This window comes from Cetorhinus maximus, chromosome 12 (assembly GCF_964194155.1).
Source record: "Cetorhinus maximus chromosome 12, sCetMax3.hap1.1, whole genome shotgun sequence".
NCBI classification, from domain to species: domain Eukaryota; kingdom Metazoa; phylum Chordata; class Chondrichthyes; order Lamniformes; family Cetorhinidae; genus Cetorhinus; species Cetorhinus maximus.
Window position 1 is genome coordinate 13,438,108 of NC_135890.1, and position 15,965 is coordinate 13,454,072.

The 15,965-nt window shown below is 42.7% G+C and overlaps 1 protein-coding gene across 2 annotated transcripts in view; it reads right to left on the minus strand.

Moving 5' to 3' along the window:
- Positions 1–10,650: 10,650 nt before the first annotated feature.
- The window catches only part of podxl (podocalyxin-like), a 160,408-nt gene continuing 155,093 nt past the window's right edge, over positions 10,651–15,965 (minus strand). For both annotated transcript variants that reach the window (XM_078553052.1, XM_078553051.1), the window contains exon 8: positions 10,651–14,315. In XM_078553052.1, the coding sequence (XP_078409178.1) occupies positions 14,124–14,315 (192 nt within the window). In that variant the 3' untranslated portion in view covers positions 10,651–14,123. The remainder of the gene's footprint in view (positions 14,316–15,965) is intronic.

A 15,965-nucleotide genomic window follows, 5' to 3' on the forward strand; every position in this document is an offset into this window, starting at 1 on the left:
GTAGACAGGTTAGCATAGGAGCAGGAATAGGCCATTTGGCCCTTCGAGCCTCCTCCATTCAATAAGATCATGGCTGATCTGGTTGTGGTCTCAGCTCCACTTTCCTGTCTGCCCTCATAACTCTTGACTCCCTTGCTTAACAAGAATCTGTCTATCTTTGCCTTAAATAAATTCAAAGACCCAGCCTCCAATACTTTCTGGGGATTGGAATTCCACACACCAACGACCCTTTGGGAGAAAAAGTTCCTCCTCATCTGTCTTAAAAGGAGGACCTCATACTTCAACTGTGCCCTGTAGTTTTAGTCTCTCCCATGAGAGGAAACTGGGTATCCACCCTATCAGTCCCTTCAGAATCTTATGTTTCAGTAAGATCACCTCTCATTCTTCTAAACTCCAATGGATATGGGTCTAATTTGTTCAAATTTTCTTCATAAGACAGCCCCTTCATTCCAGGAATGAGTCCAGTGAACCTTCTCTGGCTTTTAAAGCAATTATACCTTTTTTTTAATAAGGAGACCAAAACTGCACACACTTCATGAAGACACTGTATAGCTGTAGTAAAGCCTCTCTACTTCATTCCTCTTACAATAAACACCAACATTCCATTTACCCTTCTAATCACATGCTGTACCTGCAGACTAACTTTTTGGGATTCATCTGCCGGGACATTTGGATCTTTGTATCACAAAGTTCTGCAACCTTGCTCCATGTAAATAATATACTGCTTTTCTGTTCTTCCTACCAAGTGAACAAGTTGATATTTACCTTCATTATACTCCATCTGCCAAACCTTTGCCCACTCACTTAACCTGTCTATATCCCTTTGCAGACTTTCTTCCTCCTTTTGACAACTTACTTACCTACCTATCTTGGTGTCATCAGCAAATTAGCTACCATACTTACGCTCCCTTCATCCAAGCTATTGATATAGATTGTAAATAGTTGAGGATCCAGCATTGATCCCTGTGGCACTCCACTAGCTACAGCTTGCCAATCTGAAAAAGACCAATTTATCCCTGCTTTCTGCTTCCTGTTAACCAGTTCATCTTTTTTTCCATGCTAATATGTTACCCCCTACACCATGTGCTCTTATGTAGTCATCTTTCACCTTTTCAAATGCCTTTTGGAAATCCAAGTATACCACATCTACTGGTTCCCCTTTATTGACCTTGAATGTTACTTCGTCAGAAAACTCTAAACGATTAGTTAAACACGATTTCCCTTTCACAAAGCCTTGCTGGCTCTGTCTGATCAAATTGTGATTATTTAAATATCCTGCTATAATCTCCTTAATAATGGATTCTAGCACTTTCTCCATGACATATGTTAGGAAACTAGAGGCTAGTTACCCTGCTTTCTGCCTCCCTCCTTGAATGAACCTGTTACATTAACTATTTTCCAGTCCACTGGAACCTTTGCAGAATCTAAGGAATTTTGGAAGATAACCGATGCCACCTGCATTACCACTCCTTTTAAGACCCTAGGATGCAGACCATCCGGTCCTGGGGACTTGTCAGCCTTCAGGCCTAATAATTTTCCGAGCACCCTTTCTCTGGTGTTGGTGATTGTATTAAGTTCATTGCTCCCCATCATCTCTTGATTTTCAAGAATCTTTGGGAAGTTTTCAAAGTCCTCTACCGTGAAGACACACTAAATACCTGTTCAATACCTCTGCCATTTCTGTGTGTCTGGGGAAATGATAATGGAAAACACTCTGTAGAGGACAAACACTAGTTTTAGTTACACTTATCCTATTCAAATACTTATAGAAACTTTTACTATTTGTTTTTATATTACTAGCTAGATTTCTCTCATACTTTGCATTCTGCCTCTCTATTATTTTAGTCATTCTTTGCTGGTTCTTAAAATCTGTCCAATCCTCTGACCTACCATAATCTTTGCAGATTTGTAGTGTTTTTCTTCAGTTTAACACTATCCTTAACTTCTTTATTCAGCCATCATGATGTATCCTTCTCAAAGAGCCTTTCTTTCTCACTGGGATAAATCTTTTCTGAGCGTTATTAAATATCTCCTTAAAAGCCTGCTACTGCAACTCCACTGTCCTACCTTTTAACCTAATTTCCCAGTTCACCTTAGCCAACTCTGCCTTCCTACTCTCCTGGTTACCTTTATTTAGGTTTAAAACACTAGTCATGGACCCACAATTCTCCATTTCAAACTGAACATGAAATTCTATCATGTTGTGATCACTGTCACCTAGAGGCTCCTTTACTAGGAGGTTATTGATTAACCCTGTCTCATTGCACATTAACAGGTCTAGGATAGCCTGCTCCCTGGTTGACTCTGGAACACACTGCTCTAAGAAATTGAAAACACTATGAACTCTTTTTCCAGGCGACTTTTGCCAATCTGATTTTCCTAATCCACATGTAGTTTAAAGTTACCCATGATTATCGCAGTACCTTTCTTAGATACCCCATTTACTTCTTCCCTTGTGCTCTGTCCAACAGTGTACCTACTGTTAAGGGGCCTAAAACTAGTCCCACAAGTGATCTTACCCTTACTATTTCTCATCTCTACCCAAACTGATTCCATACCTTGCTCTTTCAAACTAGGGTCTTCTCTCAGTCCTGAACTAACGCCATTGTTAATTAAAAGAGCTACGCTGCCACCTTTTCCTAGCTTCCTGTTGTTCCGATAGGTCAAAAATCCATCAACATTCAGGTCCCAGCCTTGGTCACCTTTCAACCATGTCATGTAATGTAATGCCCATCAGCTCACACACATTTATCACTATCCGTGCTAATAATTCACCCCTTTTACAAATGTTACGTGCATTAAGATACAAGGCCTTAAACTCATTTTTAACCATTTTTGGCTTTATCTGGCTTCATACTGCTTGCTTGGAATTATTTGGGTATAAAAATACACTAGCAGAAGAATTTAGGGGTTGATTTAAAGTTCAGCAGGTCAGCCTCGCACGACACTGGAGAAAGCGTAAAATTCATGCATTTTTTTAGTACTACCACGATAGTGGTTTTTGAATTCTCAGCGAATGGACAGCATTTCTATTCCAACAAGTATTTCTAATCCTTCTGCTCTGAAGGCCTGAGGCTGAGGAGAAGTCCGAGCCCGGATTAAATTGGCTTTGCACTTGAGTACTCAGATATAAGGAACAGGTAAGGTTTTGTGGGCCAGTTTAGGGCACGTGTTGAAGATTAGCAACAGCGCTGCATTGTTTGCACCATTCCGCTGTTGCTTCGACACCCAGTAAAACGGAATGCTTTAAAACAGTCACAATCCAGGGGCACTCCCAGAAATGCTGAGGACCCCCCACCAATGCCATGGTCTGTAACTTCTGTCAGCCAAAATGCATTAAAGAACATTCATTTAAGACACATATTTCCTTCCAAATGTGAAGCCTAGGTCTGATTGCCTTTGGGCACTAATGTTTCAAGGGAGTGCTTGAACTTTGTTTCAAATCGACGACGCTGAACGGGTTGGAAGTTAATCATGTCTCACAAGACAAATTGGCTTCTACCGCAATCAGCATTGCTGACCTTGTTGCCTGGATACTTGTTAAGAATTTTACCTAGACCCTTTTCCTTTTTTGCTAACTGACATCTCCAACATGTGCTGATGTTCCACAGTTCCTGTTCCAGGTCATGGAACTCCATTAGCCACACCTTAGCCCATTCACATAACTGACCCGGGCCCCTTTCAATGCTGTCGATCTCTTTGCTTCCAGTCTTGCGGGCAGTAGCTTCTTTCGTATCCTCGGGGATTGCGTGAACGAGGAATCCATCACAGATTTCTATAGAATAGCAGTTGTCATTTCCCCCAAGGCGGAACAAAACTTTAATCGCCTTGTGCTTTCCATCCTTACGCCCGTTTTCAAGCAAATTGACCACTAACTGTAAAAGATGTCAGCGTCCACGTAAGTCTCAGTCCTGAAAATTTATCCGACACCGTTTCAAATTAAATCCGCTGGCCAGTTTCTCAACCATTTTAATTACCTCCAAATAGTTTGTAAGGCATAACCTCTTGCTTCCGAATTATGTAAAGTCAATATCTGTGCCTCAAGGAATCATTTTAAGTTCCTTTCCAAGAAAGATTGATAATTTTGTGGCTCAATGATCAGATAGAAGGAGAAATGAATTTACAATGGATGTTTTTATTGATAAATTTTGGAAAAATAAGCTTTCAAAGAACAATTGAAGTACAAACCTTCATATTCGGTATACTGTTCACTAAATCAACAGTGCCATCTCATGTCTTAAAATATACAGCACTACTTCCTTTGCCAGTACTGCAGTGCAACCTTGAATATTTGTGCGCCCATTATCCATGCACTTAATTGAGAGAATTTTCTTGGACGATTGAAAATTAGCTGGGATTGCTTAGCCCTTTTTTTTGTTCTCCTTTCTCCTCTTCTGCCAGTGCAATCAGCTGCTGTTAATGCAACTCATCAGATCAAAGCTGCAGCCCTACTTTATCACCTCATCCTCTTACAAGAGCCCTGAGCACAACAGGTCATTCATGGGCAGTTAACCCATTGGCAGCCTCTGCTATGCTCAACTCAGTAAAGTTGTATAAGCAGGTTATAATAAACCTGCTTATTTAAACATTCTCCTTTGCTGGTATGAGGGCACTCAAATATTGCGTTAGTTGGGACCAGTGATGGTTGAATTTTGCCAGGAAGTGTTGATGCTGGGGTATCTATTATCCATTAGTTTTCATTATCTCACCGCACCCCCCCTACCCAACCCAACCCCAAAGGGTTTCCTCTATAATGATGCATAACCAAGTTTACGTTAATTTCAGAAAATAGTCAGTTCTTGGTAAGGAATCAGATAGGGAAGAACGAGCTGCAAATTGGTGGGTCCTGTTCAAATCCTTATTGTTAACCACAGCAACTTGCCAAGGCTACTTTGGCAGTAACATTCCATCATTGTGACACTACCGCCAAGTTCAATGTTGAGAGAACATGCCCAAGTGACACAGTATTTTGATTTGGACATCCGCAGCCATTCCTTCATAGCTGGGACAGTCTCCTGAAATTATCAACTTAACATCATTGTGTGGAACCATCACCACATGGAGTGCAGCGGTTCCAGGAACAAACCCACAATCTCAGGTCAACTATAGTTGGAAAATAAATGCAGCCTTGTCAACACCACCTACATCCCAAATGTCCCTACATCAACAAGACAGACACACTTTTAAAAACAACTCATAACACAAAATGTATAATATTCTTCACCTAGTGGGTTGGTGGAGCAGGGGACTCTAGCCAAGAGACCTTGGTGCTTAGTAAACGTTCTTATCCATTGACTTTATAGCAGTGCACCTAAATTATAGTGAAACCAGACTGAGTATACTTGTTCCAAAACTCTTCTGAAAATTTGATGGTTTAATAAGCACTTTTGGAACACCACCTAATTCATTTATTGGAAATTAAAACACAATCTTGAAAGAGCATTTTCTGCTCTTTTGATTTCCAATATTCACAGATTTCATGTAATTATGTTTAGAGCAATCTGCGGGATGCAAATTTGTCTGCACCATTCCTTGAGGCATTGCTGTATCACCAAACATTGAGCTCTTAGTAGTTGTAATGAAATGTGTTTTCTTGTTTTGCATGTTGACTCTTTGAAAGGATTTCTTTTTCAAACATATTAAAAGTTGCTACGCATCATTAGGAAGTGATAGTGCTGTTCTTTGTGCTTCCTCCAACACCACGGATGAGAGAATTTATCCTCCTTCACTTTTACCTCCTCTTGCTGAAGCAGTAGCACTGGATGGACACCTCACAGCGAGAGCAAAGTCTGGGCAAATTAGTATTGATTTGGGGGTATGTATTGGAAAGAAGGAGAGGGACTGATTCTTCATGCTTGGGTTGAGAGAGAAGTTCAAGACTATAACGGTTCACCATGCTGTAATTTCTGGTTACGATTAGTGAAGACAAGGAGATGGTTTACTCAATCAAATTTCCATTATATCATTAATATTAGCTGCATAATTTCCATTTTTTAATGTTACAACGATGTGACTATCTCTGGTTTACAGGCACATACCTTGGTCATGGGTATTCAATGCTGCGCCACAGAGTAATTGGACTCAACTTGCACCAGTGATTCTTGCATGGTGGGCTGATTCAGATGTATCATTGTCAGAAGTTGAAAAGTGGAGACCAGACTTGGTCCCCACCAGCTCTCCTCTCTACCCCAATAGAAAGAAAAAAAATAGGACCAATATCTCTACTGTATTGTTAAGTTCTAAGTTTGTGCTGGTTTAATAGGGACCCCTGGTTTGCTGTATGATGCCACTGCTTCTGCTGAGGAGCAAGTAAAGGAGGGAGGAGACACTACATTGCAGTTTGGGGAACCAGGCAGGCCATGCATGAAGGCAGGCTGCAAAACGACTCCGCAGGACCAAGTTACGAGCATCGTTGCATTACAAGATAGTTGACAGGAAAGACCTACAGGTAGATCGAAACAGATTGTAACCACTGGTTAAGGAGTCTAGAATGGGTGGTATAGATAGAAGATTAAATGTAAGATATAGGTGAGCTAAAGAAATGGAAATTAAAAGCATTGAATCACAGTTTGCAACTGGAGTCAAAAGACCTAGTCTGTTCAAACACCCAAACTCTCTTGTTTTAATTCTTTCATGGTATGTGAGTATTGCTTGTAAGACCAGAGCCTTCAGAAGAGGCAATTAAGGACGGGCAAATACTGGCCTCTCCAGCAACGCCCACACCCTATGAAAGAGTTTTACAAAAGTATGGAGAGGAACAATAGCTACCTCGGTAAATCCAGATTTGCATGAGTAGCAACTGACATTCTCTTCCTGGTATATAAAAAAAATTAGAACCCTTCGCTTGGAAAAAAAAATCATGATTGCACAAATCATGTGGAATGCAAAACCAAAGTTAGTGATTGAAGCAGAGACCATGTCGATCTTTAAGAATTAGTTACAGAGGTGGTTGTATGAAAGGGCAAATGAGCGATTTGGGAAGACGCAGGAACGTGGGACTGGAGCAACTCCTCGTGCATGATGAATACCAACATGGACTGGCTGGGCTGAATGACCTGTTTCTGTGCTGTAATTTCTATGCCATCTAGTTGGAGGTTTCTGTATATAACCTGTTACAAAGTATAACTAGTGTGCTCATAATCAGTGCAATTCAGAATTATGCTCTAGTTAAGGGGCAACTGCCCTCTTGAATAGCACAACAGAGTGTTTATCAGTGACTGAGAGTGACATTTTGAAAAAAAGCTTTCAGCTTCAATGGTCTGGTAGGACCTTCAGAGATCGCAAAAAAGAAACTGCAGGATATCGCGTTTTGTGTACTAGGTTTGTTGCTCCTCAGCCAAAGATTAATATACAAGCAACTGAATTAAAGCATCTCTGCTTTAAGTAACGTAACTGTCCATTATGGGACCCAATCAGTAAAGCTACCAGTGTTGGTATTGAGAGGCAGAGGACCAAGCCTCCTAGGGCGAAACTGGCTGAGGGAAATCAACCTTGAGGGACCACTGAGATGCCAAACAGAAGCAGGGAGCATTGCTCTTTTGGAAAAGGAGTGTGTAAAGACTCAATGACCTGAAGAACCTCAGGCTGACTTGAGCCAAAACCTGGAAGAACAGCAAAAGGAAGTTGAAGAGACCCTGCTTAAGGATAGAGTTCGAGACGAGGTGAGCAACCTCCAAAAGGAAAAAGAAAACCTGCTGAAAGACCTTCACACAAAACAAGATTCTCTCGGGTCTAAGTTTGTACCTCTGGAAAAGTATTAAGAGAAACAGAAAGAATTCAGTACTTCTCTGACCAAAATGAAGGCCAAGTTGGCAGAGAAGACACAACAACGCTTAATTTTCCAGGAGGCAGCAAACAAATACAAAGAGATGGAAGAGCTGAAGAATCAGCTAAATGAAGCCAAAGAGGCTTCGGAGGCAAAAGAAACAGGCAGATAATGAAATCCTGGGAGACTCAACCACTGAGTTCACTCAAGTCGAGCTTGCATCTGAGATTAGTTTGGCCAATGTTGAAACCGAAAGGAAGGGCGAGATTAAAGTCAGCGCCAGAAAGAAGAAGTCACGTAGAAAGAAGAGACAAACACAAATAAGGCTCTAATCCTGGCAGCACACGAGTATACTTTTGTACATAGGCCTGGTAGTCAAATTGCAAACGCCGATGCCCTTGATCATTTGCCTTTACAAGAAAAGGATGTAGAAGTCCCAGTTCCACAAGAACTTATTTTGTTGTTACATTTCTTAGATTCATCACCGGTTTGCACTTGACAGATCAGAGACTGGACAAGTAAGGACCCAGGCCTATCTCAAGTACGAGAACAAGTACTTTATGGTTGGTCACAAGAGTCTGGATCTGATTAAATGAAACCGTACTTTAACAGAAGACATGAGATAACCAGCCAGGATGGTATCTTACCATGGGGAGCACGAGTGATCGTTCCTCCAGAGGGAAGAGAGCCAATGCTAATTGAACTACACAGTGCACATTCAGGAATATCCTGAATGAAGACCATAGCACGCAGCTACCTATGGTGGCCTGGGATGGATGGTGAAATAGAGGGTTTAGTGAAGAATTGTGTGCAATAGCAGCAACTGCAAAAGTTGCCTTCAACAGCTCCATTACACCCTTGGGAGTGGCCAGGAAGACCATGGGTGTGATTACACATTGACTATGTGGGACCTTTCATGGGAACAATGTTTTTGCTCATTGTTGATGCCCATTCAAAATGGATGGACATATGAGGTGAAATCAACAACGTCTTCTGCTACAATTGAGAAGTTACGTCAAAGTTTTGCCATTAACCAACTACCAGGTATTTCTGATAACAGCACGGCATTTACAAGTGCTGAGTTTCAGAAGTTTATCAGCCTCAATGGCATCATTCAAGTAAAAACTGCACTGTACCACCCTTCCCCTCCCCAAACGGACTGGCCGAAAGGGTGATTCAAACATTCAAGGCAGGCATAAAGAAATTAACTGGACATTCCTTAACGACCAAGCTAGCACACCTTGTTTTCCATTATAGGACCCCCCCCACCACCCCCCCCCTCCCCATACAACAACAGGTGTCAGACTTGTGGAATTATTGTTGAGATTAAGCTTAATAATGCCGAATTTAGGGCGGGGGGGTGGGGGTTGGTGGTAGAAGGTGGAAAGGAGTCGGGGAAGTCAGAAAACTAGATATGACTGGCATGTTCGTGAGAGGAAACTCACCGTGGGAGTGACAGTGCACGTGAAGGACTTTGCAGAAGGACCAAAGTGGTCACCGGATGAAATAAGTGCAGTGACTGGACCTCTATCTTACCACGTGGAGGTGGAAGGTCCAGTCATACGGAGACATGTGGGTCCTCTAAAGAAGTGAGAAACTATGCACCAAGACATGATACCACCAGCGTTGGCGGCCGGGTCAGCGTTTCCTGTTGAGAGAACTCAACCCAGCACAGGTGTGTCTGAAGTGTATGTTGCTCCTTTAAGAGTTGAGGACACAGAGCTGCAGGAGCCCACTGAAGCACCTGATGTTCAGGCAACTCCGGAAAGGGAGGGTCCCTGACAAAGCATCTGAAGTTGTAGAGCTGAGACGCTTTCCACGCATAAGGAAACCCCCAGAAAGACTGAATTTGTAAATTACTTATCAGTGTAAATATTTTGCTATTTTGAGAAAATTGTAAATATAAAATGTATTCCTGAGTAAGGGGGGAGGGATGTGGTAATCTGATGTGTAATATCTTTAAGAAGAATGTTATAATGGAAGATTACGTGATCTTAGGATCCAATAGCAGTGTAGCGCAGGCTACCTCTTTGGTCAGTAGTCTGTAGTCAGTATTTAGTAGCAGCAGAGTAGAGAGATAGAGTTTGAAGTTTAAGCACATGTTTAGTTGTTGCTGAGTATCTTTGTAAATAAACAAAGTTTCTACCTATGAAGTGTTTGCTACTCAACTCTATCATTAGTACCAAATCGGCCGCCCCTTACAACAAGCGTGCCAACAGGATCCAACAAATGGGTGACTAGGATCCAACACACTTTCACAGAGGTATCCACCACATTCTGACACACTCCTCACTCCCAGTTCTGGGACCACACTCCGATCTGATGCTGTCACTACCTCAGGAGCAGAATTAACTTCAACTAAACCAGCAATTCCCATACACACACGCTGCGTGACGGGTGGCCCCCAGTGGGAAATTATCCGGGTCACAGAAGCAGAAAACTGCTCTCCACCAACATTAAGCATCTGCAAAATGCCAGAATGATTGAAAGAAAGTTATTCCTCATTAGGCATGGACAAACAAGCAAATTCAATGTTGCCTTCCTGTTTCCTTCTGGTTAGGAGACTGTTTGTCCTATATCAGGCCCTGTAGATGGGCAGCACCAATAGTGGGGAAGGCAAAGTCCGTGTCGTTATTGGGGGAGATAGTCCTTTCCTTGTTCAACCCCAGTTCCTGTTAACCTGTTCAAGTAGTGACTGAGGGCATCGTTCTCTCACTTGATGCTCCCAACACACTGAAATTTCTGACACGTACTCAGCAGAATTACATATTGAAAATGTACTCGTTTAATGCAAGTCTTTTGTTTTCTGCTTATATTGAGCCAAGACCAGTCTTGGGCTATCAATAAGAGCACCTAATACTTAGTATTGATTTATTTTGGAGATGTTTGAGTTAAAAGCAATTTAAGAATTCTTTTATTAGCTGCTTTATTTATTTGTATACACAACTATTGATAACATATACAGAAGTCCCTTTGTGACATACTATATCCTTCCATTAAAACCAGGCTCGTTACATTGAAAATGTTTTATAGTCTGAAAGCTGATCATTGCATTATTCATGATTGCCTCCACTGGTGCATTACTTACAGCTCACCTGTACTGCTTTCACCATCCGCCCAATTTCCTCTCAGAAAAGCACTGCCACTTGCTAGGATTGGGTTTCCAGGAGAGTCTTCTGCCTCTGATGGCCATTCTTCATGATTGGTGGACTACTCAACTAAAGCGGCCTCACAGACACACCTGATCTTGTCCCCATCCAAAATCCATTCCCCCCTCACGCTCACTCACTCTCACACACATAAATCATGGGATAACAATTCAGAGAGGGAACACTGGCTGATTTGCCTCCTCTCTACCCCAACTGCTGCCCTTGCTGACCTCAACCACATCACCACAGAGCACACCACGTCACCTGGAGCATGCACAGACTGTATCAATCATCTGGATATCAGGCAGTGCATCCACCAACTTAGCCATCAGGGAATGCACACACCCAGTCTTATTAAACAATCATGTGTGAAAACAGAAGTAAAGAGTAATTAATTGATTAAAATCTATACTTGTCAGGAATGGAACCAATTACTTACCAATTTGCCTACCCCAGTGAGTGGTCTGATGGTTACTGAATTTTGGGATTGGCTTTATTTGATGACTAATAAAAGGAATATCTTTCACTTTCTGATCAGCTGCTCCATGTCGTGCCCTGTGCTTTTCCTGTGATCGCTTTGTTTGCAGTAGCTTAAAATGTTCCTGCATCACATCTATTGCTCCTCCATGGTGTATGATGGACTTAATGATGGAAGTGCAGGGGCAGGTTTGTAGCCTAAGGTTTTACTGCACCGATGATTATTTTCAAGACAAAGAAGGAAATAGCGCCTTAATGTGCCTCAGAATCTGTCCCAAGTATTGAAGGCAGAATGAATTGCAGTGCACAGTTACTGCTGTCATTCAAGCCAATCTGGCAGCCATTGTCTACCTGCCAAGGTTCTACCAAAGTCAGAGCGTTGAATGATGGTGTTGAGGGAAGAATACTGGATGACTGCCTTCTCTTCAAATAATGGGTCAGTGAGTAGAACACTCACATCTGAGTCAAAAGGTTTTGGTTTCAAGTCCAGAGACCTGAGCACTAAGCTTTAGGCTGTCACTCCAGTGTAGCACGAAGGTAATGCTGCACTGTTGTGCTTCAGATATGTTAAACTGAGACCCTATCTCTTTCAGGTGGACATAAAAGATCCCATAGTACTGGTTCAGAGAAGAGTAGGCATCCTGGCCAATGATTATCCCTCAGTCAACGTCACAAAACTAGATCATTTGGTCATTATTGCATTGCTATTTGTGGGAGCTTGCTGTGTGCAAATTAGCTGCTGTGTCTCCTACATTACAACAGTAACTAAACTTCAACAGTGCTTTGTTGGTTGCAAAGTACTTTGGGATATTCTGCGGCCCTGAAACCTGTTATAATGATGCAAGTCTTCCTTTACTGGGATAGGCAGAATCGGGTAAAGCTGTACTTGCTCAGCATTGCACTGAAGAATCTGCCTAAATTATGTGTCCAAGTCCTAACGTGGGGTTTCAGCCCATCAGCTTCAGTCTCAGAGAAGTGACATAAGACAGAGCCCAAAACCACCATCTCCAGCCTGCAAGTTAAACTTAAATTACCACTTTAAGATGTCTTAAAATCAGGTAAGAATTCTCTTTAGGGAGCTAAATTGCTCCGGGATAAACATCTAAAAAAAAACATGAGTCTAACGATGTGCTTAAGGAGACAGCCTAAAGGGGGTAGGTGAAGTTCAAACCCATCTCAAGATTCATTCCATTGCTTTTAAACTTGGTTTGGTCCCATTCTTGTGATCAGCTGATCCTTTACATTGAATGTGAGTCTTAAATGTCAAACATCCATAAACAATCATTCAAATTCACATAATTGGTAAGAAATTTAGGGAAAATTATGGTTCTTACCAACTTTCCCACAGTGACCAGAAATAAAACCAATCCAACATGACTGCAGAGCGGTCTAAATTGGGAAGGTGATTTGCATCTATTTGTTTAAACACGAAACATCACAGCAAAACAATATCTCCAGTCCCACTGTTCAGAAAGACATCTAGTTTTGTAAATATTAACAACCTGATTTGTCTCATTGGTTTTATTTATTGGGTTAAAAGGTGGCCTCAGTGTGGGCATACACCATCCCATCTCATTGGTGTTCAAGTATGAAAAATGTGACTGAACGTACAGCATTAAAGAGTTAAAGCCATATTCTCCCGTCTGACGCCATCACGTTAGGGATTTTTTTTCAACTTTCAGATGGCATTACAGCTGATGAACAAAAGCAGTTCTAGGAAAATGTTAATGGAAAAGCACATTATCTTTTGACACCCCTATCATTTCACTCACAGCAGTGACCTGCAGATTAATCTTTGGCTTCTTGGAGACTCCAAGGCAATCCTGGAGGTTTGGCAACCCTACATTTCCTAGGAGAAGAGCAGAGATTACAGACTCTCGCCTGGAATTTCCTTGGGGTCTCTCCAGTGGGAGAACTCTCTACCCCACTCCTACCCCCACCCCTTCAAAGAAACTGAGGTACAGACTGATGAAGGGCCTTTATGGAGCTTCTCCCAGGTTCCCACTAGACATCCAAAGGCAAGTAGGGAGAATTCTGTGGAAGTTTTCCCCATAAGAATAATTTGGTTTGTTTTACTTGCTCAGGCCTCAGCTTCCCTTTGGGAAGAAAGAGCGTCATTTTTCTTTATTCTTCCATGGGATGTGGGCATCACTGGCAAGGTCAGCATTTATTACCCATCCCTAATTGCCCTTGAACTGAGTGGGTCGCTTGGCCATTCCGGAGGGGCAGTTAAGAGTCAACCACATCGCTGTGGGTCTGGAGTCACATGCAGGCCAGACCGGGTAAGGATGGCAGATTTCCTTCCCTAAAGGGGCATTAGAGAACCAGATGGGTCTTTAGGACAATCCAGTAGCTTCATGGTCACCATTTATGAGATTAGCTTTTTATCCCTGATTTTTAAAAAAAAAATAGAATTTAAATTTCCCCAGACACTGTGGTGGGATTTGAACTTATGCCTCCAGAGCATTGACTCCAGGCCTCTAGATTACTAGTCCAGTAATATTACCACTGTGCTACTGTTCCTGTGGCAGTCCTCTATAAATCTGGAATTTCCCATTTCCAAAGTAAAATCAATCCAGTGAAAGAGAATATGGCTTTAAGGAGGTTGCTGTATGGGTGTATGTTTGAGTTCAGTTCTTGTTGGCAGTATATATCTATATATATATATTGAAGCAATCATACAGATGTGTAGTGGAGCTGTAGATAGCAGTGGGGGTTATGTTTCAGCTGCTTTATAAACGGGTATCCTGCTCCTCCAAGTCATCCATGATTAAGTTGTCATATGGCACAATGTCCGTGTTTTCCATGTAGTTTGCCTTGGAGTTGGGCTTCTTCTCCTGCATTTCTGACTCGATCTCAGAGTGGTCCATGGCCGGGTTGTCGTGGCAACCGTTGTCCACGGCACGCATCTCTTCCGTCAGACGCTGCAGGAGGGAAAAGGGAACAATGACAAAAGGATTCGGGTGGTTGGGTTCAATCCTTCAGTCTGTGTGCTGTGAGCTGACCCCTGCCTGGGTGGTTTTTTTTTATTGCCCTGGCTGCATCCAGGCGAGGGAGTGCTGTTGGGCAGAGAGATCCCACAGGGCTCCTGCTGCAGGTTACTGTCCAGTGGCCTTTGCAGGAACGTGCGCATCTCAGATGTTTTCACAAAGCAGATTTTCTGGCAAGTTATCGCATTGCTGCTTGTGGGATCTTGCTGTGCGCAGATTGGCTGCTGCACTCCCTACACTACAGCAGTGGCTACACTCCAAAAGAACTTCATTGACTGTAAAGCCCTAGGGGGCAACCTGGGGGCTATGAAGGGCGCTATAGAAATGCAAGTCTTTTCCTTCTTTCTCATTGTTTCTTGGGTAATGCACACAGCGAAACAGTCCGGGACTCATGTCAAATGCAAGATCGCCACCTGCTGATGATAGCCTGCAATAGCTTCCCAGTATATCTGGAAACAAGCTGCAGGGGTAAGGCAACAGCAGCAGAAGGACCTGTTTCTAAGCTGCTGCAAGAACCACAACAGCTGGTATCTATATAATATTAACTTAACAAAGGAGCAATATCAGACTAAGTTTTGCACCAAGCCAGGTAAGGAGATATTAGGACAGATGACCAAAAGAGGTCGGTTAAAGGAGGCAAGAGAGCGAGAGAGACAGGAAAGGTTAGGCAGGAAATTCCAGAGCTTAGAGCCTAGTCAGATGAAGGCACAGCCAAAAAACGTTGGAGCAATTTAAATCAGGGATGCTCAAGAGGCCAGAATTAGAGCACTGATATCCTGGAGGGGTTGCAGGGCCGGAAGTGGCTCAAGAGATGGGGAGGGATGAGGGTGTGTTTTGGATTTGAAAATAAGGATGAGAATTTTACAACTGAGCCATCTTTTACCCGGAAGGCAGCGTAAGTCAGCGAGGACAGAGGGGAAGCAGGGTTTGGTGCCAGCTAAGGCATTGAGCTGCGGAGTTTTGGATGACTTTAAGTTTACGGAGAGTGGAATGTGAGAGGCCAGTGCGTTAGAATAGTCAAGGCTGGCAGTGACAAAAGGCAGGGATGAGCGTTTCAGCAGCAGATGAACTGAGGTAGGGGGTGAGGTCGGGCAATGTTTTGGACATGGAAATGGGCAGCCATAGTGACAATGCAGATATGTGGTTGGCTGGGAGCTTGTTTCTGTTCAGGTGGGGTTGAAGCTGAGACCGTGGCGTTATATAGCGGAATAACGTTTAGTTCTGATATTGGTTGCTCAATGAGGCTAGAATCACGGACTTGATTGAATTAATTTCTCTTCTATGCCACTGTTTTGTCTGACTGGCAGTCTGTACGATTAATAGACTGAAATACAACCGCAAACCAGGTTATCTGGTCGTTGTCACATTTATCTGTGGGACCTTTGCTGTGCACAAACCGGCTGCCTCTTTGCCTCTGTTACAACAACAACAACACTTCAAAATATGTCATTGCTTATAAAGTACCTTGGGACACCCTGAGGTTATGAAAGGTAATGTATAAATGCAAGACTTTCTATTACTGACAATGGTGTGCGGGGAGAGAGAGATAGGGAGAGGGAGAGAGGGACAGAGAGAGAGAGAGAG